This window comes from Lissotriton helveticus, chromosome 7 (genome assembly GCF_964261635.1).
Source record: "Lissotriton helveticus chromosome 7, aLisHel1.1, whole genome shotgun sequence".
In the NCBI taxonomy this organism is placed as follows: Eukaryota; Metazoa; Chordata; class Amphibia; order Caudata; family Salamandridae; genus Lissotriton; species Lissotriton helveticus.
In genome coordinates, this window is record NC_136068.1 from 419,889,239 (window position 1) to 419,913,525 (window position 24,287).

Sequence of the window (24,287 nt, forward strand, 5' to 3'; positions counted from 1 at the left end):
CAAGTAAATCAAATAACCCAATCATGGAGACACTAATCAATACATCAATTTAACATAGGGAGCACTTGCACTGTGGCACTGAATAGCAGTGGCACAGTGCCCAAAGCATCTAAACCAGCAAAACAGATCAACAACAGAGGAGGCAATCGGTAAAAAATGGAAGTAAGACACTCCAATGACACCAGATCTTACAGTCAGGCTGACTGTAAATCTTATTTTTAACAGGCAGACTCACCTGTGTCCACTTCACGGGTACACCAAGTGGTCTGACATGGAGTCAGGGAAAACATATGTCTATGCTGATTGAGGGCTTTCCTGCAATCAGTGTGTTGCTGGTAAGTGAGTTTGCCTGCCAAGGCTACACCATCTACTGAACCATCATCCGGGTTCTGTGAGAGGAGGTCAGGAAGTGGGTCACTCTCTTCCTCCTGTCCCTCATCAGTAGCCATGAGCAAGCCCATGTCGGCCCTGTCAACATATGGCATGAGCCTGTTCACATAGAGCACCCTGTGGGGGGTCCTAGGAGTTAAAAGGTCCACCAATCAATCAATCAATCAATCAAAACATTTGTAAAGCGCACTATTTACCCGTGAGGGTCTCAAGGCGCTGGGAGGGGGGGGGGGGGGGAATTCTGCTACTGCTTGAAAAGCTAGGTCTTGAGGAGTCTTCTGAAGGTCAGCAGGTCTTGGGTCTGCCGTAGGGGGATGGGGAGAGTGTTCCAGGTCTTGGCGGCGAGGTGGGAGAACTATCTGCTGCTGGAGGTCGCTCTTCGGATGCGGGGGACTGTGGTGAGGGCGAGGTCAGCAGAGCGAAGCTGGTGGGAGTTGGTGTAGAAGCTGAGTCGTCTGTTGAGGTACGCTGGTCCGGTGTTGTGGAGTGCCTTGTGCACATGGGTGAGGAGCTTGAAGGTTATCCTCTTGTTGAGGGGGAGCCAGTGCAGGTCTCTCAGGTAGGGTGTGATGTGGCTGCGGTGAGGGATGTCGAGGATCAGATGTGCAGAGGCGTTCTGAATGCGTTGAAGTCCTTTCAGGAGTTTGGCCGAGGCTCCTGCATAGAGGGTGTTTCCGTAGTCCAGCCTTCTGCTGACGAGGGACTGGGTAACCATTCTTCTTATTTCTGTGGGGATCCACTTGTAGATCTTGCGGAGCATGTGGACGGTGTTGAAGCAGGAGGATGAGACGGCGTTGACCTGCTTTGTCATGGAGAGAGTGGAGTTGAGGATGAACCCTAGGTTGCGTACGTGGTCGGTGGGTGTTGGAGCTGTTCCCAGTGCGGTCGGCCACCAGGAGTCGTCCCAGGCCAAGGGGGTGGATCGGAGGATGAGGACTTCCATCTTGTCTGAGTTTAGCATTCCTTCATGGAGGTTGGTTTTGGCGGTGTGGGGTCCTTGGTGAGGGAGAGGATCAGCTGGGTGTCGTCGGCGTAGGCGAGCGGTGCCATGTAGATGTTAAACAGTGTTGGGTTGAGGATGAGCCCTGGGGTACACAGCAGATGATCTCGGTGGCTTTGAAGCGGAAAAGGGGAGGTGGACGCTCTGGGTTCTGGCAGAGAGGAAGGAGATGGTCTAGTCCAGGGCCTTCTCTAGGATCCCAGCATCGTGGAGGCGTGTGAGTAGGGTGCAGTGGCAAACCGTGTCAAAGGCGGCTGACAGGTCCAGGAGGATGAGGGCTGCGGTTTCTCCGTTGTCTAGCAGGGCCCTGGTGTCATCGATGGCGGCGATGAGGGCAGTTTCGGTGCTGTGGTTGCTGCGAAACCCGGACTAGGACGGGCCCAAGATGCTGTTCTCCTCGAGCTAGCGGGTTAGTTGTTTGTTGACTGTCTTCTCGATGACCTTCGCCGGGAACGGGAGCACGGAGATGGGCCGGAAGTTCTTGAGGTCCTTGGGGTCAGCCTTGGGTTTTTTGAGTAAGGCGCTGATCTCGGCGTGCTTCCAGCTCTCTGGGAAGGTTGCTGTCTCGAAGGAGATGTTGATGGCTTTCCGGAGATGGGGTGCAATGGTGGTGCTGGCTTTGTTGAAGATGTGGTGTTTGCATGGGTCTGACGGAGATCCGGAGTAGATGGTGTTCATGATTTTGATGGTGTCGTAGTCATTTAAGTTGGTTCAGGAGAGCAGGCGGTTGGTGCGGATGGTGGTCGTGGGGTCGGAGGTCTCAGTGGTCGTCAGGCGGTCGGAGCGTTGAAGCTGTCGTGGATGTCTGCAATCTTGCGATGGAAGAAGGTGGCCAGGGAGTCGTACAGGTCTTGCAAGGTGGGATGTTGTTGGTGTTGGAGCTGGGGTTGGAGAGTTCCTTCACAATATTGGAGAGCTCTTTGCTGTTGTGTGCGTTGTTGTCTAAGCGGTCTTTGAAGGAGGCCCTTTTGGCGGATCTGATGAGGTGATGGTGTCTGCTGGTGGAGTTCTTGTGGGCTGCGTAGCTATCTGGTGTTCGTTCACGGTGCCATTTCTTCTCTAGGTTTTCTTCACCAGGTAGGTAACCTCTCCCCTCTGCTCAAGAATGGTATAGGGTCCACTCCTTGTCCTGGAGAGCTGCTGGGGCCACAGGCTCCAACACCTATACCTCTGTCCTGGCTGGTATGCAGTCAAAACAGCCTTTTGGTAATGCCAAGCTTTCTGTAATTCTTGGCTAGCCTCAAGATTTTTGGATGCCATCTTCATGTACTCAGCCATCCTGGAGCGGAGACCAAGTACAAAGTCCACTATGTCTTGTTTAGGTGGTTTGAGAGGTAACTCCCATCCCTCCATCACTAGACACAAGGGACCCCTAAGTGGATGTCCAAACAGAAGTTCAAAAGGGCTAAAAACCAACCCCTTTCTGAGGAACCTCTCTGTATGCAAAGAGAAGGCAGGGCAACAGCAGTAGTAAAATTACTTTATTTGATTTGATTTAAATCATAAAAGAGCGGCTTAACCGCTAAAACACACAAACACATAGCACGAAAAATTAATGGGCTAAGTACAAATTGATTAATAAGTTTTTTTCCCTGTCTTGTTAAAAGAAAAAACACGCTGTCTTGTAATAGTGAGTCTAGCTGTGAGATATCCAAATCTTGTCCTGACGTCGGGCTAATTATCTGAACTTTTTACATTACTTGCTTTGCCAGTTCAAGATCTCTCTTTTCTAGTTCATTTGCAGCTAAACCTAAAAACTTTAATGCTTTACACGCCATGTGCACTGTTGACCATCCTAAACAATTTATTACAGCGGATCTACAAGTACTTATCTGTTCTTTTTCCATTAACGGCCGCAAAAGTTCTTTCTGTTTAGATGATAATGCGGGGCAAATACAGAGTAAGTGGAGCACTGATTCATCTCCTTGTCCGCAGAGGCGGCAGTCCGCTGCGGGCCAGGTGTGTTTCCATTTTAGAGTTAGATCTTTAGTTGGGTACACTCCCAGTCTCAGTAAGATCAGTTGTTGCTTCATTCGATTTGCAAAATGTTTCGAAAGGTATGGTTGAGGCTTTAACAGTTTGTATGTTGGCAACACAATCCATGCATTGATTTTCATCGTTAATGAAGCTTTGCCCTGTTCATGAGACATTTGATTGATTGTTTTGGTAACTATTTGTTTAAACTCCAAGTAGGATGGTGTTGTATAACAAGCTTCCTCTAACTGCAAGGCCTCAATCGATTGCTTTAAGAATGAATAAACTGAGTTACTCGGTTTGGATTGCTTTTCGACCTCCAGCCAACAATAATGTGCCAGGGAGTCTTCCTCAGCTGTCCGCATTCTCCAATAATATTTAACCAGCGCTCCTTGTCTTGACGTGATCTGGTTTTTTAACCCAAATTCTAGTCTGATCCGGGCTTGAGAAGTATGGCACGGGATTTTAAAGAGGTTTTTAAAGAGACTGGTTTGGGCGATGTTCAATGATGTTCCGTCCTTTGTGTTTAGGAGTTCTGAACCGTAAGTAATTAAAGGTAAAAATTTGGCTGCCACAACCTTTAGTAAGTGGGTCATTGAACAGACACTAAGTTTTTTTTGCAAGGTTTTAAATGCAAATATTAGCTGTTTGGCTTTTGTTTTCCGCTGTTCTTGGTGTTGCTTGTAGTTAAGGTGGTGATCCAAAATTAATCCCAGATATTTATATGTTCCCTCCTGGTCCGCACGATTGCTGTTGATCGTCCAAATGAATTTTTTTATTTTTTATACGGACCCGAAAAAACATATAACCTTTGTTTTTTAAAGTGTATTCTACTAGTTTGTTTATCAGACGTTGGAGGCCACGAGGTGTTTGGGATAGCAGCACAATATCATCGGCGTATGGCAAACTTGCTATTCTCACATTCCCCAGTTTTGGGGGGTCACCTAATGTCGAAAGTAAGTTGGTATCTAGATCGGCTGTATATATATTAAATAAACGGGGGGTTAGAACACACCCCTGTTTTAGGCCATTGGTGGTGGTGATTTTGTTTGTTAAGGTTCGACCACTTCCCAGTTTTATTTGCACCCATGTTTTTGAGTAGAGGTTAATTATTGCATTCAGTACGTTTGTGGGTACTCCCCAGGATTCCATTTTTGCCCACAAAGCTCATCTGGGGACCTTGTCGAAGGCTGCCTTGAGATCCACGAAGCACGCATATAGAACTTTTGAATTGGCAATGGATTGATTGGCCAAGAGTGTTACGGCGGATATCTTTGTTAGAGAGCCCATTCTGGCTCGGAAGTCTGTCTGTGTGTTGGGGATCAATTTGTTGTTGTCTACCCAATCCTCTAGGTCTTTCAGCAAGTTTGCAGCGTATGTTTTTGCTTCAACATCAATGAGGGCTATTAGCCTATAATTTGAGGGATTTGCACAAGCCCCTGATTTGAAAATTGGATGTAATATGCTTCCTTGCCAAGAGTCAGGGATCGTGTGAGACTCCAAAATATACGCGAACAGTGTTGCTAGATGGTTAGACCAAAATGTTACGTCTTTTTTAAATAGGGCATTGGGCAAACCATTTGGTCCTGGCGCCCCGTGGGATCTCCGTTTTTTATAGCGGTCTGTACTTGTTTTTGTGTGATCTGAATGTTGGCCATTGATTGATCTGACCCTGGTGTTTCAGGAGGGTGTTGCTGAGATTTGCCTTCTGTTTGTTTGAGTTTTGGATTACTGTTTTGTTTCAGATTCAGTTTACGTGTTGTGAGATCTAGGGCCTGTGAGGTTGATTTTGGTGTCTCAGCCGTCCTCTGCTCTCTGATTGATGTTTCACTAGAGGTACTGCCATTGAATCGTGTCGCCTTCCATGTTTAGTTTTCGGAGTTGACTCTGGAGGCTTTCTGAGGATTATATGTGGCTTCTATATGAGCTCTCCATGCGTGCTCAGTTATATCGGAGTTGTAGTGCTGTTTCTTTCCGTTTAATAAGACATTAATTTGGGCCCAGTACTCCTTGGAGTTTTGTCGTCGGCCTCCCGGGAGGGTTGTTGTCCGTAAGTTCGCATTTGTCTCAGAGCTTTGTTTAGTTGTTTTTTTTTATCCTTAAAGCGTAAGTGTACCATTCTGACCCGCTGATCCTGGCGGGTTTTTGGTTTTTAGAACTGTGTGAAAACCTTCTGTTCACAGTGTTGATTAGAGTCTCCCAGGCCTCTATCCCTAATGGTTTTGTGTCTGTGATGGCCAAGAAAGCTGTTTAAAAATACAATGGTCCCTAAACAGTATAGAATAGTGCGAGCCAATAAATATATAGCAAGAATCGGTTCTATATTGTCTGTCCAGCCGGACAGTGTTTAATAACAAGTACATTTGTATAGTCAAGAATCCATGTAGTATCAAGTGGAACACGGCCTGTGCCCAACTACCACATAAAGACAAGTGTGACATACAGAGGAGGTGTCGATTTAGACAAGAGGAAAAAGTCTGCATACAGGTCACATTTGGCAGACTGATATTTCATGAGTACACTATTGTGACTTTTTATATATTATAGTCTAGCAGCAGGACCGAAGACAGAGCCGGGGCGGGGAGCCTCCCTTGTCTGGGGCCGCAGCTCCTCAACCTAGCCAAGCAAGGGGAGGCTCCCCGGGCACAACGGAACCGCGTTCCGGGCCTTTGACAGTGTGGCAGGCTTTGGACGGGGCCCATGAGCCAGAGGACCCGACCTGGTCCAGGCGGGGCCCCTGGACCAAGCCGGGGCTCCAACGCCCATTGGCGCAGGGAAGGCTCCCCGGGCCCGCTGGACACCATCCCGGGCACCCTGCCACGCAGCAGGACCAAAGACAGAGCCCAGGGTGGGGAGGCAGCCCTCCCCGGGGCCCTCAGGGGCCCCGGTTGAAGCTCCTGAACCCAGCCAAGCATAGGGAGGCTCCCCGGGCACAACAGAACGCGGTCCCGGGCCTTTGTCAGAGCGACAGCCAGGGGCCCAGGGCTGGAGCACCCGACCCAGGGCCTGGCGGGGCCTCTGGACCCACCCAGGGTTCCCAGGCCCCGAGGCGCAGGGAAAGCCTCCCCGGGCCCACATGCAGCAGGACCGAGGACAGAGCCCGGGGTGGGGAGGCCACCCTCCCCGGTGCCTCTGAACCCTACAAAGCAGGGGGAGGTTCCCCGTGCCCACAGGACCCAATCCGCAGCAGCCTGCCACGCGGTAGGCTCGGGGACGGATCCCGGGTTGGGGCAGCGTCCTGGCCCATCCAGCTGCCGGCTGGGAACCACTTGGACGAAAGGAGTTCCGGAGTACCTTGTCCCTAAAAATCCGGAGGAAGGCTACCCCCCTTTCTAATAACCCGTGTGCACCACAAGACTCAGGGGACCCTAGGTGCAGACGCGCCCGACCTCCTGGAACCCTGGCTGGTATCGGGGAGCCAAATGAGCCCTCATAGGGACTTCCAGGGCTGCCCGGCCGTCTGGTCGCCCCATTAGAAAGCATTGCATGCGGTCAGATGGTCGAGGGGAAAGGTGCGCCCAGATGGCCGGGACTGAAAGGCTTCCCATCAGCCCGCCCGAACCTTCACGGTGGGGCTCCCGCCTGTCCTTGCAGGGCTCTGGGACACCGCTTCCCAGGGGGCTCGGAGACCCCGGCTGGGCCTCAGGCATGTGTGGACCGCCAGAGCTCTCGGGCCCGCTGCCCGGGGGAGAACTGCCTGGGACTGCTGGAGCACGTTCCGGGCACTTTGCCACGCTGCGGGCCGGAGGAGGGAGCCCCAGACGGAGGCGAGATGTTGTCCGGCCATAGCCCATCTGGTACCCAGCAGAGAACCGCCAGCCCGGGAGGTGTGTTCCGGCATACCCAGCCCCTAGTAATCCGGAGGAAGGCTACCCCTCTTTCTGGGAACCCGTGTGCACAGAGAGACTCAGGGGACCCTAGGCGAGGACCCGCCTGGCCTCCTGGAGCCCTTGCTGGGATTGGGGAGGCAAATGAGCCCCATCGGGACTTCCAGGCCAGCCCAGCCATCTGGTCGCCCCATTGGAAAGCATTGCGTGCGACCAGATGGCCTAAGGGATTGGTGCGACCAGATGGCTGGGGCAGAAAGGATGCCCATCTGCCCGCCCGAGCCATCGCAGTTGGGCTCCCGCCTGCCCTTGCAGGGCTTGGGGGCTCCACTTCCTGGGTGACTTGTGGACCCCGGCTGGGCTTCCGGCACGGGGAGGACCGCAAGAGCTCTCGGGCCCGGACGCCTGGGGGAGGATTGCCTAGGACCCATGGAGCCCGTCCCGGACACTTTGCCACGCCGTGGGCCGGAGGAGGGAGCCCCGGGACAGAGGAGAGATGTTGTCCGAACATAGCCCATCTGGTCACCGGCAAAGTACTGCCAGCCGGGAGGGGTGTTCCGGCATACCCTGCCCCTAGTAATCCGGAGGAAAGCTACCCCCTTGTCTGGTAACCCGTGCGCACCGAGTGACGGAAGGGACCATAGGCCCTGACGCGGCTAGCCTCCTGGAGCCCTGGCTGGGATCAGGGAGGCAAATGAGCCCCCATCGAAACTTCCAGGGCAGCCAGCCATCTGGTGGCCCCATTGAAAAGCATTGTGTGCGACCAGATGGCTGAGGGGAAAGTTGCGACCAGATGGCTGGGACCGAAAGGACGCCCATCTGTCAGAGCCGTGCCATAGCGGTAGAGCTACCGCCTGCCCTTGCAGGGCTCCGGGGCTCTGCACCAGGGACTCTTGTCCCGGGCAGATGGACCCTTGGCAGGTCGCAGGAACCCAGGCCCCGGAGCCGGTCCCTACTTCTCAACCCAGCCAGGCTGGGTAGATCGGGGAGCCTGCCCGGGCACAAGGGACCCCTGTCCCGGGAACACGCATCCTCAGGACGTACGCTTGTTTTCCACACATTTTTTCCATACCTCCGCGTAGTGGCGTTACGCCAATTCCGCCCAGTCCTACTGATGACGTGAGCAGAGGAAATGCTTGTGCAGATCGGACAGCTAAGGAAACAGCCCTAACAAAGATGAAAGGTATGTTTGTTGAAGGTCCAGCTACGTGGGTTACTGAAGTTGTCATGTTCGAGAATACCCTTGAAAGTGTAAAGGAGATACAAAGTGAAGCCACTGTGGAAGAATTAGTGAAATGGCAGGAGAGTACAGCACAGTTTAATGAGGAAGGATGTTGGATCCATAAATCAGGGAAACAGTGATGGTGGATTTTGCCAGATGCATATGTTCTTCCTGTGGTTACTATGGCACATGGTTCAGCTCATATTAGTGCCAAGGGCATTTGTAAGCTGTTAGCCCCTGTATGGCAGAATGACAATATCTCTAAGACAGCTGCGCATTTAGTGAAATATTGCACGGTCTGCTTGATGCATAATCCAGGGAAGGGTACCCTGACACCACCTGGTAATTTTGCAACACCCACTTTTCCTTTTGAAGTCCTTCAGATAGACTATTTAGAATTAGAGAGATGCAATAATCTTAAGTATGTTTTGGTGGTTGTATGTGCATTTACTAAATGGGTTTAAGCTTACCCCACTAAAGACAACACAGCCAATACGGCTGCAAAGGTACTCCTGAAGGAGCTTTTTCCTCGTTCCGGCTTGCCACAAGTTATCTGGAGTAACAACATAAGTCATTTTAATGCGAAAGTGATTCAATTGATTTGTGAGGGTATCCATGCAAAGCAAAAATTCCATGCTGCCAATCATCCACAGTCAGTGATTTGGTTAAGAAGTACAATGGTACTCTCAAACTGAAGTTGGCAAAAATTCAAAAGACCACAATGTTAAAGTGGCCAGATGCCTTACCATTAGCTCTTTTGTCAACAAGAACAACAGCACATTCTAGGACAGGAATGTCTCCTTACGAGGTCGTGTTTGTGCGCCCGGTATTGTCTGGGGCATCCCGGGTCCTCATAGGTTTTCTGGTATTGAGTACCCTGTATTGCTCGATTACCTTGGCCAGTGAACAGAAAGTTTACGTTCTATTTGCCAACAGGTGCAAGAGTCTCTACCTTCCACACCAGAAGGACCCGGCCAGGATATCCAGCCTGGTAACTTCATTGTGTTGCGCAACTTCCAATGGAAGAAAAGTTTGGAGCCAAGTGGGAAGGGTGCTGAGCAGGTTTTACTAGCGAAGCGGCCTGCTGTGAAGGTTGCTCGCCGTAAGAATTGGGTCCATGCGACCCACTGTCTGAGGATTTCCTTACCATTACCCTATGACTAGTGGGTCAAAGACGGAATTGGGGAAACGGAGTGCGAACAGATGTCCAGGTTTGTCCCTTTCAGCGATGCCCAGCTAACGTAGACACACACCGATAAAGAGAATGAGGATGTGTTGAAGAGGCTGCTCCTCCGGAAATTCGAGCTATCCAAGAGCCTTTGTTCACTGATCACATGGTGCCTAGGGCTACCCGGTACAATTTGAACCCTCTGTTGAGGGAAACTGCATCTAAGGAGAAAAGAGATAAGGGATTGACTGCGTAAAACAGGTTGTGCTGAGTTATAGTACCAACGGAATTAGTTGAGGTTAGTGAAGGATTTCCGCCTACTTTATTCTAGTTGTTTGAACATTAGATTGGGAAGACCGAAGTATACCCTGAAGGTATACCATCTTTATTGACGTGGGATAAGAGCTTAGGACAGAGCAAGTTTCACCGCCGGTGCTTAAGAGCGCCAACGTATCGATGGACCATAGGAGCCTGTACCAGTGAGGCTCTGACGGACACTGGGAACTTATATATTTTTCCTCGCATTTTGATCCCCTCTTTATCATCCGTTATGCATCCCTCTGGTAGACAGGCTGTGAAGTAAGAGTAGCTAGTGATTCTTGTGGAGTGGTGTGGCTCACTGGTTAGAGGCGGCAGACCCAGGAGCAGAAGTCGGCCGGGACCAGGGTTCAATTCCCGATGCGGCAGGGTCGTGGACTTGGGTCAGCGGACTAGATAATTCTCGCTTCGGTGCCTACTCTAATCAGGGGTCCCACTCGGCAACTCTGGGCATTAGCTTGCCTAATCTCCACAACGGCCCCACCAACGCCGGGGATGCCTGGCTTCACCTTGGGGACTCCCAGCAGGGACCATCCCACAGGGAAAGCCAGGACGGGTTCCCCAGCCTTACACAGCGCCAGGAAACCTACGGGTTGCAGTGCGCTTTACAAGCTCAAACATTAATTAATTAATTGTTGCTCAACATAATATGGTGTGGACATGCGAACAGAAAGTAACGTGTGTTGCTCTTGTGGTTTTGTTGCTAATAATATTGTGTGGGGTGTCATGGGTTTTGGAAAATGATCAGAATGTACCTTTACGTAGCAAGGGAAAGGTTATTCCTCCGACAAGAAAGAAGAGGACAGCCTGATTAATATATTTCTAGATACACACAAGAGATTCTTTGGAGAAGGGACAGATTGCTACCCCACTGAAACTGTCTCTAGTTTATGGACTGCATATCCATTGTCATGTGTAAATTATACATATACTCGTCCACCGCAATTTACAGAAGTGAAGGGAGTTTTTGGTTTTGGCTGTCCAGGACTTTGCTTATATTTTATAAAAACCATTGGGATTGGGCTATCCAGGTTGTGATAATAATACATATTGCAACAATTTTTATAGGAAAGCATAGAACGTCACTTTGGTGGGCTGGCATTACAAGGAATTGATAGTCACCCAGGAAGCTGGTTATTATTCTGCTTGTTGCCTTATCCTGAATACCACAGACACTTCGTTGTATATAACGGAAATAAAGGGAAATACGATCCCTTTAGTGAATGATCCGAGTACTTTCGGAATGACCACTAGATATGCTGCAGTAGATTATGAAGGACCGATTTATGCACACCTGAGGTTTTACTTTTTGTCTAATGGTATATATTCCAACATGGGTAATGGTCAAAGTCAAATGATCTTTATTCGGAGTTTGGTACATCCATAAAAGTACATACAGTTTAAAACACATTAAAAGCACATAAAAAACATGTATTTACAAATATAGATAAAAACGGGACTTTCCCGGTATGGTTTAAAGCAGCATATATATCATAAAGTGCATAATACATACTAAGAAGTATTTTTAATGTGCAGGTCATTTTAGTCATAGGGTTTCGATTTATCCTTTCCTAAAAAATAGTCAATTACATCCAAGCGAGCATACAGTAAAAACTGTGACCAGAATATATCATAAAAGTGCAATGTGCATTCAGTAACATGAATACCGTAGCCCATCAGGCATGTTCCATGCTTGCCCTTGATCTCACACAGGCCTTTAAAAAACAGCTTACAATACATATTACCTCGTCTGTTGACAAAGTTTGTAAGTTTCTCAATGCCACAATGAAATCCCTTTGGTTTTGTTTACGGAGAAGCGGCATTAAATATTGACAAGTGTACAATTTATAATGTCCACAGAAGAAAAAATAGTGTGACAAACTTTGTTTCCCACCTTCAGAGCAGGGACAGTCCAACTGTTCTAAATTTTTATTATAACCGAGGGGGAAACTTAGTAAGTTAACGATGCTTCCATCCCTGAATCGGAACAGTAGACTACATGGGTAATGGTACAGAAGATGTGGCTCTCGGGATGGTGTTGCCCTTAGGTGTGCCTTGTAAATATGCTAAGCCTAATGCCCACTGGGTTAAAAGGACTTTGACCAAGGAATTCTGTGAGGGAGTGACTGATATAGAGGTCAATAATTATTGTAATGGGATCACTTTTGGATACATCCTTTGTTCCATTTTCACTTTGGCTGGTACTTCAATGGCCAGGTGTGAAAAAGGTAGAGAATATTTTGGGTGCAAGTTGCAAATTTTATATTATACTACCGTAGCAGCTTTACACGACATCACCACTCAGTTAGAAAATATGGGAATACATTCAGAGCAGACTAAATACGCAGTTGATTTTATCTTAGCCAAGAATGGTGGTGTATGCACAGTCAGTAGTGGGAGAGCAGTGTGTGGTCAGGATCAATAATATGGAAAAGAATATTACCATGCATATTCTAGACATCCTCGAGAATGTCAAGGGAATGGGAAGTGGAAATTGGAGTTGGTCTCTTTTTGGTGGCTGGGGCTGGATTCTTGAAAAGGTAATGTACCTGGTTGTGATATTGCTGCTTTGCTGTGTTATTATTCAGTGCCTCTCCTTCTATTGCTCCTATTGTTCTCACCACTTAACGGAAAATATCGATTCATGATACCAATGTTGCAATTATGGTAAAGAAAAAAATAGTGAACCTCATGAATATAGAAAAGGGCATTTTCAAGACTTCTTCCCTCCTTACAGTCTCCTTTCCCGATACTGAAAACATGGAATGCTCATAAGGATCTATTGTTATTTTTGTTTGTGGTTTCCTGTTTTCCTTGTTGTTGTTAGAAAGTGTTCTAGCTCATGCTAAAAGGAGGGTCTGTTAAAATAGGATGTTCATGTTTGCGCATTGCCCAATGTAAGTTAGCATTCGCTGAGCCATTTTCTTAGTAGGCACCATGTTAGGCCGTTGGAAACTGATCTAGTTTAATTCAGAGAAATGCTCCACTATAAGTTTTGTTTTCTGCCATGTAGCCCTCTTCCAGTAATGAGTACATTGTTACAGTTGTTGCATACCTTTCTCACTAGCTAAAGGCCCTCTCCCACCAGTCTGATGGTGGGCCCGAATGGAACAACCTTGGACTTTGTGACTTTGTGTGAGATATGAGCGCTCAAACTGTTTTTTTCTGTATTCCACTGCTTAGCTGCACCTGCATGGAAAATCCCACTGTGGGCGTGTTTTAGCTCAGTTACGAAATGTACATAATGTATCTCTATGCTTGTTGATTTCAGTCCCTCTGCAGCACTCCTAGTGACCGGGCAAACTGGGCTCCGCTCAGAGTATATGAATAAACAGTTATTGGTTTGTATTCTCTACTGTCTGACCGACTCTTCATTTGGTATGGAAGGCTGAGAGGTGGTCATTAGTGACCCGGGTGACCCTAATCGGGCCACTTCCTTCATATTTCAGGGTTGAGGTCAGAGAGACTGAAATAACATACCTCCAAGTGAAACTGCATAATTTGTGCATATTACCTACCACAGAATTCTAGAACCCATGATCACTCATTCATATACACACACACACACAAGGTTTCAGTTGCAGGATACCCTCCCGGGTGATAATGCACTCTGCAATTTGTGTAACATAACACACACACATGCGTTTGTTGCTGTATAAATAGTGAAGCAAAAGCTTAGTTGTCCACAACTTTCAATAGTTCGCTAGAATGGCTTTTCAAGAGGGTATGGCCAGTATTCTAGTTCCATTTATCTACACCCTTGCTCTCCCCTTTCTCCTTCATCCATCGCATTTTAATATTACCTGGCTGCAGTTCTGATAAATGACCTGGGTGGTCCAATCAGTGGAATTGCTTGGATTTGCATCGCCAAACATGGCCAGATTTTGTGGCGGTTGTGTCCCCAGAAGGGTCTTCATTAGGTCCTCAGCAAAGCCTGTGCAGGAGTTTGATGCCACCTCGCTGAAAATAGATTGAAATAGGAAATGGATGAAGTCCCAGGAGTATGAGGAAAAGGCGAGGTTCCAAGAGGGTAGGTGTGATGATCTAAAAGGATAGGGGTCTGTTTCCAGTCTGGCAGGGGGAGATCCGGAAGGACCCACAAGAACAGAAATGGCCCCTGGGTGATAGAAACACAAAAGTAATTTGTTGACAGTGGTGATGTTTCAGGAGTGCAGAAATCTGGTTACAATGGGGAGGGGTTAAAGAATGGAAGATGGCAGTGGTGGGGGCCACGGGATAATGAGTATGGAACCTATGGGCAGAGCATAAATCTTAGGAGGACATAATACAAATGCCTGACAACATAGAATTGAGTCCATCTCCACCCCTAGGAAAAGCCCCAATCCTCCTCAGTTTTTCTGATTGTCCCTCATCTTATGCCACGATTTACACTTATTTTAGAGAGGCTTCATGCCCCTCAGCCCCAGAGGACTTATTGACTTACCTAAACCTGCAGCCTGTCCTCATGTTCACACCAAACAGAGCGGTGGACCGACTGTGAGCAGAGCAGGTCCCATCATTCTGGCTTTGCATGATTGTCACCTGGGTGTCTGATGTTAAGAAGACATCATGAATGTAGAGAGCCAGGAAGCAATGCATGGGGGTATAGCCTTTTAGAGGTGTGCCACCTTAGGATTTGCAGACTCCGAAATGCAGCTTAAGGGGAGCAAATCTAAGAACAAGGTACTAGGTTAAGTCTGTGGAGTGAATGGCCGGCCTGGTGGGAGCATCTTTAGTTGGCAAGGACTTGGAGGTACATGCCTGGAGGGTTTGTAGCTATAAGTATGGATAGGAGTTGAACGGGCAGTGGGATAAATGAATTCTGCACAACTGTGGTGGAAGAGGGTCACAGGCTACTTTGTAAAATTATTTATCTGAGAATGCATCTACATGGACATAAGTTATAACTCTCATTGGAGATCCAGAACTTAGCCAATTTGGGGTATTTTGCAGAAGTAAAAAACTAGTTACTTACCTGTACACTATGGTTCTCCAGTATTATCTTTCATAGATTCACATGCTTGTATCTTCCCCGTCGTCATGGTGGGAGTCTCACGGTAACAGAATGACTATAGCAGTATCATAGAGTAAAACACTGCATAGAAAGTCCCATAGAGGACCATAATATTTGGTTGCCAAACCTCCTCATTATTTGGACCAAAACTCAGCCAATCAGCTGCCAGCCCTGACATCACACTCCCCAGCAGAGCCATCATACCTCAGATTTCCAGCCCCGAGTAAGAGCCAAGGATGTATCCAGAGATAAGAAGTATACCTGAATAACGGGGAGGTGGGAGGGTCGCATGTGAATCTATGAAAGATAATACTGGAGAACCATAATGTACAGGTAAGTAACTAGTTTTTTCTCCTGTATTGAATCTTTCATAGATTCACATGCTTGTATCAGACTAGTGAGTAGTACTTATAGAAGATGCGTTGCTCAGGATAGAACCTCACTGACTGTGGGCTCAGCTCCTATTTTTGCATATAAATAAACAGAATCTTAGAGTAGTGCTTAAAATTGTACACAAAGTATGATGTCTGCTGAACAAACAGAATATCAAAAAATCAAAAGCATAACCTTGAAAGAAAGCAAATGCATACACATAGATATATAAATATATATATATAAATATATATATACATATAAATATAAAATCTTGAACAATACCTCAATGAAACAGATGGCGAAGAACTGCTTGTCCCACTGCTGCATCATGTCCCCGTGATGTATCTAGACAATAGTGTCTAGTAAAAGTGTGCACATTTTTCCACGTTGCTGCTCGGCAAATGTCTGGCAGTGACAGTCCTGCAAATAGGGTTGTAGAAGCTGCCATTTTTCTGGTGGAATGTGCATGTACTCTGGATTGGAGAGGATTACCGGCTTTGTCATGGCACAGAGAGAAAGCTGAAGAAATCCATTTAGAAATACTGGCTCTTGAGAGTGCCAACCCTTTTCTTGGACCAGAAAAAGCTACAAAAAGCTGGTTTATTTTTCTGAACGACTTCGTACTGTCAATGTAGAACTTTAGACATCTTTTGACGTCTAGAGAGTGTAGAGACTGCTCCGCAGGCGACGAAGGATCCTTAAAAAATGTAGGCAGTACCACAGGTTCGTTGAGATGAAATATGGATGGAACCTTAGGAATGAATTTAGGATTTGTCCTCAAGACAACCTTGTCAGGACGAAATTGGAGAAAAGGTTCAGAAATCGAGAAAGCCTAAATTTCACTTACTCTCCTCGCAGATGTGGGAGCTAAAAGCAAGGCCGTTTTCCATGTGAGAAATTGCAAATCCATTTTATGTATCGGTTCAAAAGGAGACTTCATGAGTTGTGCTAGAACCGTGTTCAGCTGCCATGAGACTGTTGGACGTTGGACTGGAGGAAATGTCCTGAAAAGTCCCTTGAGAAATTCCTTTACTACTCTCTGAGACCAGAGAGATGGACGGTCAGAATGTCTTCGATATCTTGAGATAGCTACCAAATGCACCTTTATAGAAGTATGAGAACATTTCTCTCTAGCCAGATGCAAAAGATATGGCAGGATTTGTTCTGAAGAAATATTAAAAGGATGAAGATTTCGAGAAGCGCACCATTGACAAAACCTCTTCCATTTTGCCGTATAGGTTTTGTTCGTAGAGATCGCCCGTGATTTGGAAAGTATCTCTCTGCATTCTTGAGAAATATTCAAAGATTGAAACTCATGTTCATGAGGTTCCATGCCGATAAATTGAGCGATTTCAAATTTGGATGAAGAATTTGGCCTCTGTTCATGGAAATCAGATTCTGAGAGAGTGGGAACCGAATCCTGGGTGCCACTGACAGCTTGAGGAGATCGGAGAACTACGCTTGTCTCGGCCTAGCTGGTGCTATGAGAATCAAGTGTCACGGCTCTGATTTCATTTTCCGGATCTCTTTTGAAATTAGAGGGAATGGGGGCAAGGCATAAGCGAACATTCCTGTCCAGCACATTTGGAGAGCATTGCCCCACGATCCTTTCTGATGGAATCAGCTTGCAAAGTGCTTGCATTTTGAGTTGTGAACCGTCGCGAAAAGGTCCAGTGATTGGGTTCCCCATAGGCAGAAGACTTGGAGACGGTAATCCTGATGTAATTCCCATTCGTGAGAGACACTTGGAGATCTACTGAGAGCATCTGCCCTCGAGTTGTTCACTCCCGGAATGTGCTGCACTTGCAGCGAGATGTTGTGGAGAAGTAACCATCTCCAAATCTCCTGCGCTTGTCTTGAGAGAAGTTCCGACCTTGTATCTCCTTATTTTAGCAGGTAAAACATGGTAGTCGTACTGTCGGTCCTGACTAGAACCATGGAACCTCTGATCCTGGGTAGAAAAGCTTGTAATCCCAAGAACACTGTCGTTAACTCTAGTAGGTTGATGTGAAGATGCGATTCTCTTTCTGACCAATGACCTTGAATTTCAAAGTCTTGTAGATAAGACACCCAACCTTGCAGAGATGCGTCTGTCATCATTACATAACTGTGATGCTGAGGCTCGAATATCAGACCTTTTGTTAAGTGTTTTCTGATTGTCCACCATGACAGGGTTCTTTTTATCTGAGAAGAGATGTACACTTGATCTTCGAAAGATCCTAGAGATTGGATCTACTGTTTGTCCAGAAGTTCTTGAAGAGGCCTCATATGTAGCCTGCAATCGGGAAGCAACGGGATACAAGAAGACATCATTCCCTACAATGACTTGTAGATTCTCACCGAAGTGAACTGCTTTTTTCGCAGAAGAGATGCCAGATTTAGTATCTTTTGAACCCATTCTTCTGAAGGGTAAGCTTTCGCTTCTTTTGTACGAAGCATAGCTCCTAGAAACTGAAGAGACTGAGACGGGAGAAGACATGACTTTTCCATGTTGACTTTCCAACCGAGATGACTGAAGAGATCCATGCAAAGCTGCAGAGATAGCTGAGTTTCCTGAAATGAAGCACCTTTTATGAGCCAGTCGTCCAGGTACGGGAAGACCTGAAGACCTTGAAGTCTTAAGTTAGCTGCTACTGGCGCCATACGCTTCGTGAAAACCCTTTGGGCTGACTTCAGATCGAATGGCAAGACTTTGAATTGATAGTGGCGCCCCGCCACCATAAAGCGAAGACATTTTCTGTGTTTTATGTGGATTGGAATATGACAATAAGAATCTAAGAGGTACAGAGATGCTAGATAGTCTCCTCGGCAAAGAAGTAGTAATATTTCTTGAAGGGATAACATGCTAAATGAAATCTTTTTGATGAATTTGTTCAAACTTCTTAGGTCCATTACATGTCTCCATTTCCCTGTAGCTTTTTCTTTATTAGAAAGAAATGCGAATAAAAGCCTTTCCCTTGTTAATGACGTGGCACTTCCTCTATTGCCTCCTTTTGTAGGAGAGATAAAATTTCCATTTTGAGAGCGGACAGGTGCCGCTGTTTTCGAAGGATAGGAGGTTGATGTGGAGGCTTTTGTATACATTCCAGGGTATGGCCCTGATGGATTATGTCCAAAACCCATTTGTCTGTTGTAATGGACTTCCATGTTTGGTAGAATACAGCTAGATAATGGTCGTTGAAGTTTGGACAGGTGGTGGGCGCACTGCTGAAATCACTGTCTTCTATTAGACTGTTGAGCCTTGCCTCTTGCCGATGGTTTTCCTCTTGTCTGTTGCTGATATGAGGAACCTGAGGAGCGACACTGCTGACCACTTGAGAACTGGCGATATCCCTGTTGATTGTAAGGCTGATATCTGCCAGATTGATATGCCGGTCTCAGGGTATATTGTCCTCTTGACCCTCTCCTACGAAAGGATTGAAACTTTCCTTGTTGCAGAGATCCTAGAGCCCATGCCGTATCAGTATCGGTCATGATGCCTTGAAGGGCTTCATCAATATGCTTACCAAACAAATTTTCTCTGTCAAACGGCATGTAAATTATTTTAGTTTGCACTTCAGGTCTGAACTAAGTAGCCTTAAGCCAACCCTGTTTTCGCAGCGCTAAAGCTGCTGCCATATGACGAAAGGAAAGCAACTACATATCCATGGCTATATCGATGGACTCAGAAGCTGCTTTGGAGCCATCCTGGATTATGGTGGCTGCCTCTTCTTTTTTATCTTCTGGCAAGTGAGACAATAAAGGAGCTATGTCTGACCACATCTGGCGATTGTATCTACTAAGAAGAGCTAAGGCATTTGCAGCCCTAATTGCTGTTGCCGCCAGCACAGCAAAGCGCTTCCCCCCTCCATCCATGCGTCTTCCTTCCTTGTCCGGAGGCGCTGCAGTCGTTGATACCGGATTTTTTGAGTTGCGTTGCACTGCCTGCATCACCACAGATTCTGGCCGTGGATGCCCAATTATACACGCCGGAGAAGATTCAGGTGCCCGATACTTTTTTTCTATCCTCGGCACCGAGGCTGCAACAGAGGCAGGGTTTTTCATCAATTTTAACCCTTCTTCCCAAATGAAGTCTATAAATGGGATTGATCAGACAGATTTACGTGATTCTTCCTTAAAGTCGTAAAGGAAACATTCTCCTTCCTTGACTGGAAGCGGGAGCTCAAATCACTTTGAGGCCTTCTCCATTATATCATGGAATCCTCCAATATCTTGAGGAGGAGAAGTGGCTGGCGAAGGCGATGGAGATGGCGTAGTAGGGATAACATAGTCATCCCATTCAGTTCCAACTGGGCTATCTTGAAGGAGTTCACCTTCCTCTGGTTGATCTCCGTCACTTTCTATCAGATCATCTCTGATTGTAACAAGGAAGGGAGCGTATTTTTTGAATGGAAGGCGTAGGTAGAGGTGGAGGCTGAGCCTTCTGAACCTGATCAGGACTTGTAACAGACTTTGAGGTGGAAGTGTTCACCTCTGGGAAACGGCGATAGTAGTCATTTATCATAGGGTGAAGGTCTGTTACTAGGGAAATTGGCATAGAGACAGTTTCCTCTCTCACTTCTTGTTGAACCTCCTCTTCTACTTCATAATCGTAAGACTGCTGAAAAGACTCATATCTCTTTTCTGTCACTGGACGATCTTGGAAAGAAAAGACCTCCTGTACCTCCTGGTACTCCTCATCATCAGTGTCTTGACTTTTTATCTGTAGCTGAGATGGACTATAAGCTACTCCAGATTCCTCTTCCTCTGACTGCATTTCCAACAGAGTTGAAGGTGTCAACGGTGAAACCTTGGTCCAACTGGCAAAGTCAGTAGATTTTTTCATCGTCGACGGGTGGAAGGACTTTAAAGTAATGGAGGATTTTGACTTTGGAGATTTGAAATGTGTTGTCGATGATTCTCCCATCGACGAAGTTCCCCCCGTCGTCGAAATTTGGATTATCGTCGACGAAGTCATCGACGTCAATGGTGTCGTCGTCGCAGATGGCGTCGACGAGGTTGTCATCGACGGCACGATTGTCGACGGTGTCAAAGCTGATCTTCCCATTGACGAGATCGACGTCAAACCTTTCGTCGACGGAGTTGTCTTCGTCGTCGACGAAGCTATCGTCGTCGACGGGGTCATCGTCGACGGTGTTGACGTCATTTTGACAGGAAGTACAGCTGGAGATACTCCTACCTTGGATGAGGGAGCAGATGAAACCTCCCTTGAAACAGAGGATCGGTTCAACGGTGTTTGAGGCAAAGAAGAAGAAGAAGACTCTTTTTCTTTGTTTTTTTGCTTTTTAGCAATCAATTTCTCCTCAGGAGCAGAAGACTTTCTTTTCTTGGGAGTCTGAGGATTAACGTCTTCTTCAGAGTCCGAATCTGTAGTGAACGACTTCTTTTGAAGCCACAATAATAAACGTGCCTCCCTGTCCCTCAAGGTTTTAGCCGAGAAGGTCCTACAATGCTTGCAGTCTTTAGGGACATGTTTAGGGTGGAGACAGTATAAGCAATCCTTATGTGGATCCTCAGAGTAAAGTCTTGGTTTTCCATAGGAGCTGCAGGGCCTGAAAAGCCTCTTTTTTGAGCTTTCAGCCATTTTAGTTAAAGGAAAAAACAGTACCTTAATCCAGAAGCAAGAAACACTTTGTTGAGCAAGGTGAAAAGTTCACAGGAAGAAAACTGAGCAGACCTCAGGGAGACTCCTCTTCACACGAAGGCGGTTGGAAATCTGAGGTATGATGGCTCTGCTGGGGAGTGTGATGTCAGGGCTGGCAGCTGATTGGCTGAGTTTGGGTCCAAATAATGAGGAGGTTTGGCAACCAAATATTATGGTCCCCTATGGGACTTTCTATGCAGTGCTTTACTCTATGATACTGCTATAGTCATTATGTTACCGTGAGACTCCCACCATGACGACGGGGAAGATACAAGCATGTGAATCTATGAAAGATTCAATACTGGAGAAATATACAATTCAATATAAAATCCAGTCAGTTTTGAGCTTGTGAAGACAGAGAATGTCTTCGCATCTCCTTTGATCTACGAAAGCCTAAGTGAATTCTCCTATGAAATCCCCATTCCTTTCCTCAAAACAAGGCTTAGTTCCCGCAACCACCTCTGCCCAGCAACTGGTTGTTCTTATAACATACCGTTCCTAGATGTACTAACATTTTTATTTCTTCTGCTCTGGAGCACCAATAGGAGTTTTTAAAGAGTAGAAATATGAGTGTTTAAAGAAGAGTATGCTATTCTTTGTGTCACAAAAGGATGTCTTCAAATGATTAATTTGCAGTGCCAGAAGGATACAGGCATTCTTGTGTAACCAACCGATGTCAAGAGAGCAGCCCCTACGATGTACCCCGGGTTTCCACTCCTCTGCACAGCTCCCTGGACAATCTGAAGTGAAGACTGGAAGGGAGAAAGAGGTAAAGCATAAGACCTACAGATATTAACAACCTTGAACTGGTTTACCCTGAGCTTAATAGGCGGAAATTACAGGAAACATCTCAGGATGAAGAACAGTGAATGCTTAACAGTTAAAGGCAACAGAGAATAAATAACCATTCAGTCACAGCACAGGTAAGGGGTGGCATCACCCAAGAAATTAGTCCCTCCATGTTTAGCACAGCAAAGGTACAACAACACTGGCTGAGTAAACGAAAGTTGCAGGTAAAATACGAAAATTTAATCACCGCTCAGTATGGAGCTCTTGCAGTTAAAAAACCTGAATTGCTGATTCATCTTACAAAGGACTAAAAAACAAAACACTAGATCAACCCCGTACAGAAGAATGAATGTTTATTATAGGGAAGAAACATACAAACGTGCAAGCACTGCATGAGTCAGTGCTTACAATAGGAATGTTGATGGGAATGCTACATGTTGGTCAAGTGGTGTTTGGTATGTGGAAGCTGCACCTATCAACACCCAAATAATGGATTCAACTGTTAAGTAAGGGGCGGGTATTGATTAGCAACACAAAGTAGATCACACCAAATTCTTCAAGGCTGCAATGGGTTTAAAACTTCCAAAAGAATTATAGCTTGTTCAGAATGGTAAGAGGGAGACTGATATCAGCTCCTAATAGTAAATTATTCCATTCACTACAACAGTGGTGGCTGGTGACATTTGTAAATGGTGAGGCATAAACATTGGCCATGGCTTTTATATAGCAAGCAATGTGAACAGGTTTAATGGACAAACCTGGGATCCAGGATGGGTCCCTCTCCCGAGAAAGAAATGGAAAAAAGATTGCCCAATGGTACATTTCAAAGCAAATGAATGTAGCAATAAAGCAAGGCTTATAAAGCAGTGTGAAAGTATAGTCTTGAAATATTAAAGACATTAAAGTCCCATAGCTTAGACATGCTGTTTATGACAGAGACCTGGACCACGGAAGGGCTGGAGATGGAGAGCTTGATCTGGCATGTCCAATAGGATACAGAGCCTTTCATAAACCCAGATCCAGGAGACGTGGAGGTGGTACTGGTATCATCTTTAAAGACAACCTTGACATCTCCCCATTAGATATTGATGATATCTCTGGCGCAGAACTCTTAGGTTTCTCCGTCAAAATGTTGCCAGGACCGCCCCTTACGGGTATGGTCTGTTATAGACCACCGGGGGCAATGAATGCGCAACAACAGCTTGAGCTGGTCAATCTAATCAATAACATGGCCCTTACACATGCCAGACTCTTGGTCCTGGGAGACTTTAATCTATGGGCCAATGGAAGCCTGGACACAGCTTTTAACAACTTGATCCAGTCCTGCGATAATCTGAGCCTGATACAATGGGTGTCCGAACCAACACACACAGAAGGGCACATCCTGGGCATGATTTTTGCAGAGGAAGGCCTGATTACCATGGGGAATACTCTGGTAGCGGGTTGGACTGACCACCATCCGGTCAATTTTGAGCTGCTTAGTCAGATGGGTCCTGCCAAGGGGCTTATAAGGACTTCCGAGGGAAAGATTGGAAAAATCTGCTGAAAAAGGCGAAAACTGGCCCCTTGTTCGATCTAGGATCCCTGGTTAACGCTGAAAAACAAGCCACAGAGAACTATAATGCTCTCTGCGAACAGCTTTCCAGGAGGATCGACCAACTCGCCCCTTTAGAAGATATTAAAAAGAGAGGGAATCCCTCAGCCCCCTGGTACTCGGAAAACCTTCGAAAACTGAAGCTGGCCTGTAAAATGGCCGAAAGACAGTGGAGGAAGATTTATGGAGCGAGAGAGAAAGCCAGCTGGAGGCTCGCTCTAATAAAATACAAAAATGAAATAGCTACGGCTAAGGCAGAGTATTTCGCCTCCATCATCCTCAAAAGTACAAATAAACCTAAAGATATCTTCAGGATTGTGAGAGATATGACTCACCCCGCCTCTATTAATAGTAAAATCAAACCCTCGCAGGAGCTATGTGATGGCTTGAATACCTTCTTCCAAGATAAAATCAGCATGATCTTGGAAGGGCTGAAAGTTTCGACCCCTCCTAGGCAGTCAGACCAGCTGAAGGGGGAAAGGTGTGACACGGGGATAAGGAAATCTGTGCAACAACTCCTAAGGTCACCTTAAATTGCTTCCTGATACCGTCGGAAGAGGAGTTCATCCGCACAGCTTTGGGAATTTCATCTGGATCTCCTCTGGATCCCAGCCCCCATAAAATACCGAAGGAGCTTGGAGCCGAGCTGTTTCCTGTTCTGCATCAAATATCTTGCCAATCGCTCAGTAATGGACTGGTTCCAACTGCTTGGAAGCAGGCTATCATTACACCAATGCTGAAGAAGCCCACTCTAGATCCAGGAGGCTATAAGAACTACAGGCCCATCTCCCTCCTGCCTTACCCGACCAAGATAGTAGAGTGTCTGGTCAGTAGGGCGTTGTCTCGTTTTCTAGAGGAAAACAACAAACTGGCGGAGGAGCAATTTGGCTTTAGACCAGGCCACGGAACAGAGACAGCTTTGGTGACCATCTTGGACAATATCCGAATGCGGGCGGACAGGGGACGATCGGC

The 24,287-nt window shown here is 46.7% G+C and overlaps 1 protein-coding gene across 7 annotated transcripts in view; it reads right to left on the reverse strand.

Annotated features, from left to right (window-relative positions):
- Nucleotides 1-24,287, reverse strand: part of TCTN3 (tectonic family member 3) — a 947,116-nt gene that overhangs the window by 541,321 nt on the left and 381,508 nt on the right. For all 7 annotated transcript variants that reach the window (XR_013598563.1, XR_013598565.1, XR_013598564.1 and 4 more), the window contains exons 10-12: nt 21,583-21,684; nt 14,344-14,441; nt 13,703-13,859 (exon numbers count right to left, since the gene is read on the reverse strand). Coding sequence is in view for 4 of the 7 variants with exons in the window: in XM_078652315.1 (XP_078508441.1) it covers nt 13,703-13,859; nt 14,344-14,441; nt 21,583-21,684 (357 nt within the window). In the remaining 3 variants the exon portion in view is untranslated. The remainder of the gene's footprint in view (nt 1-13,702; nt 13,860-14,343; nt 14,442-21,582; nt 21,685-24,287) is intronic.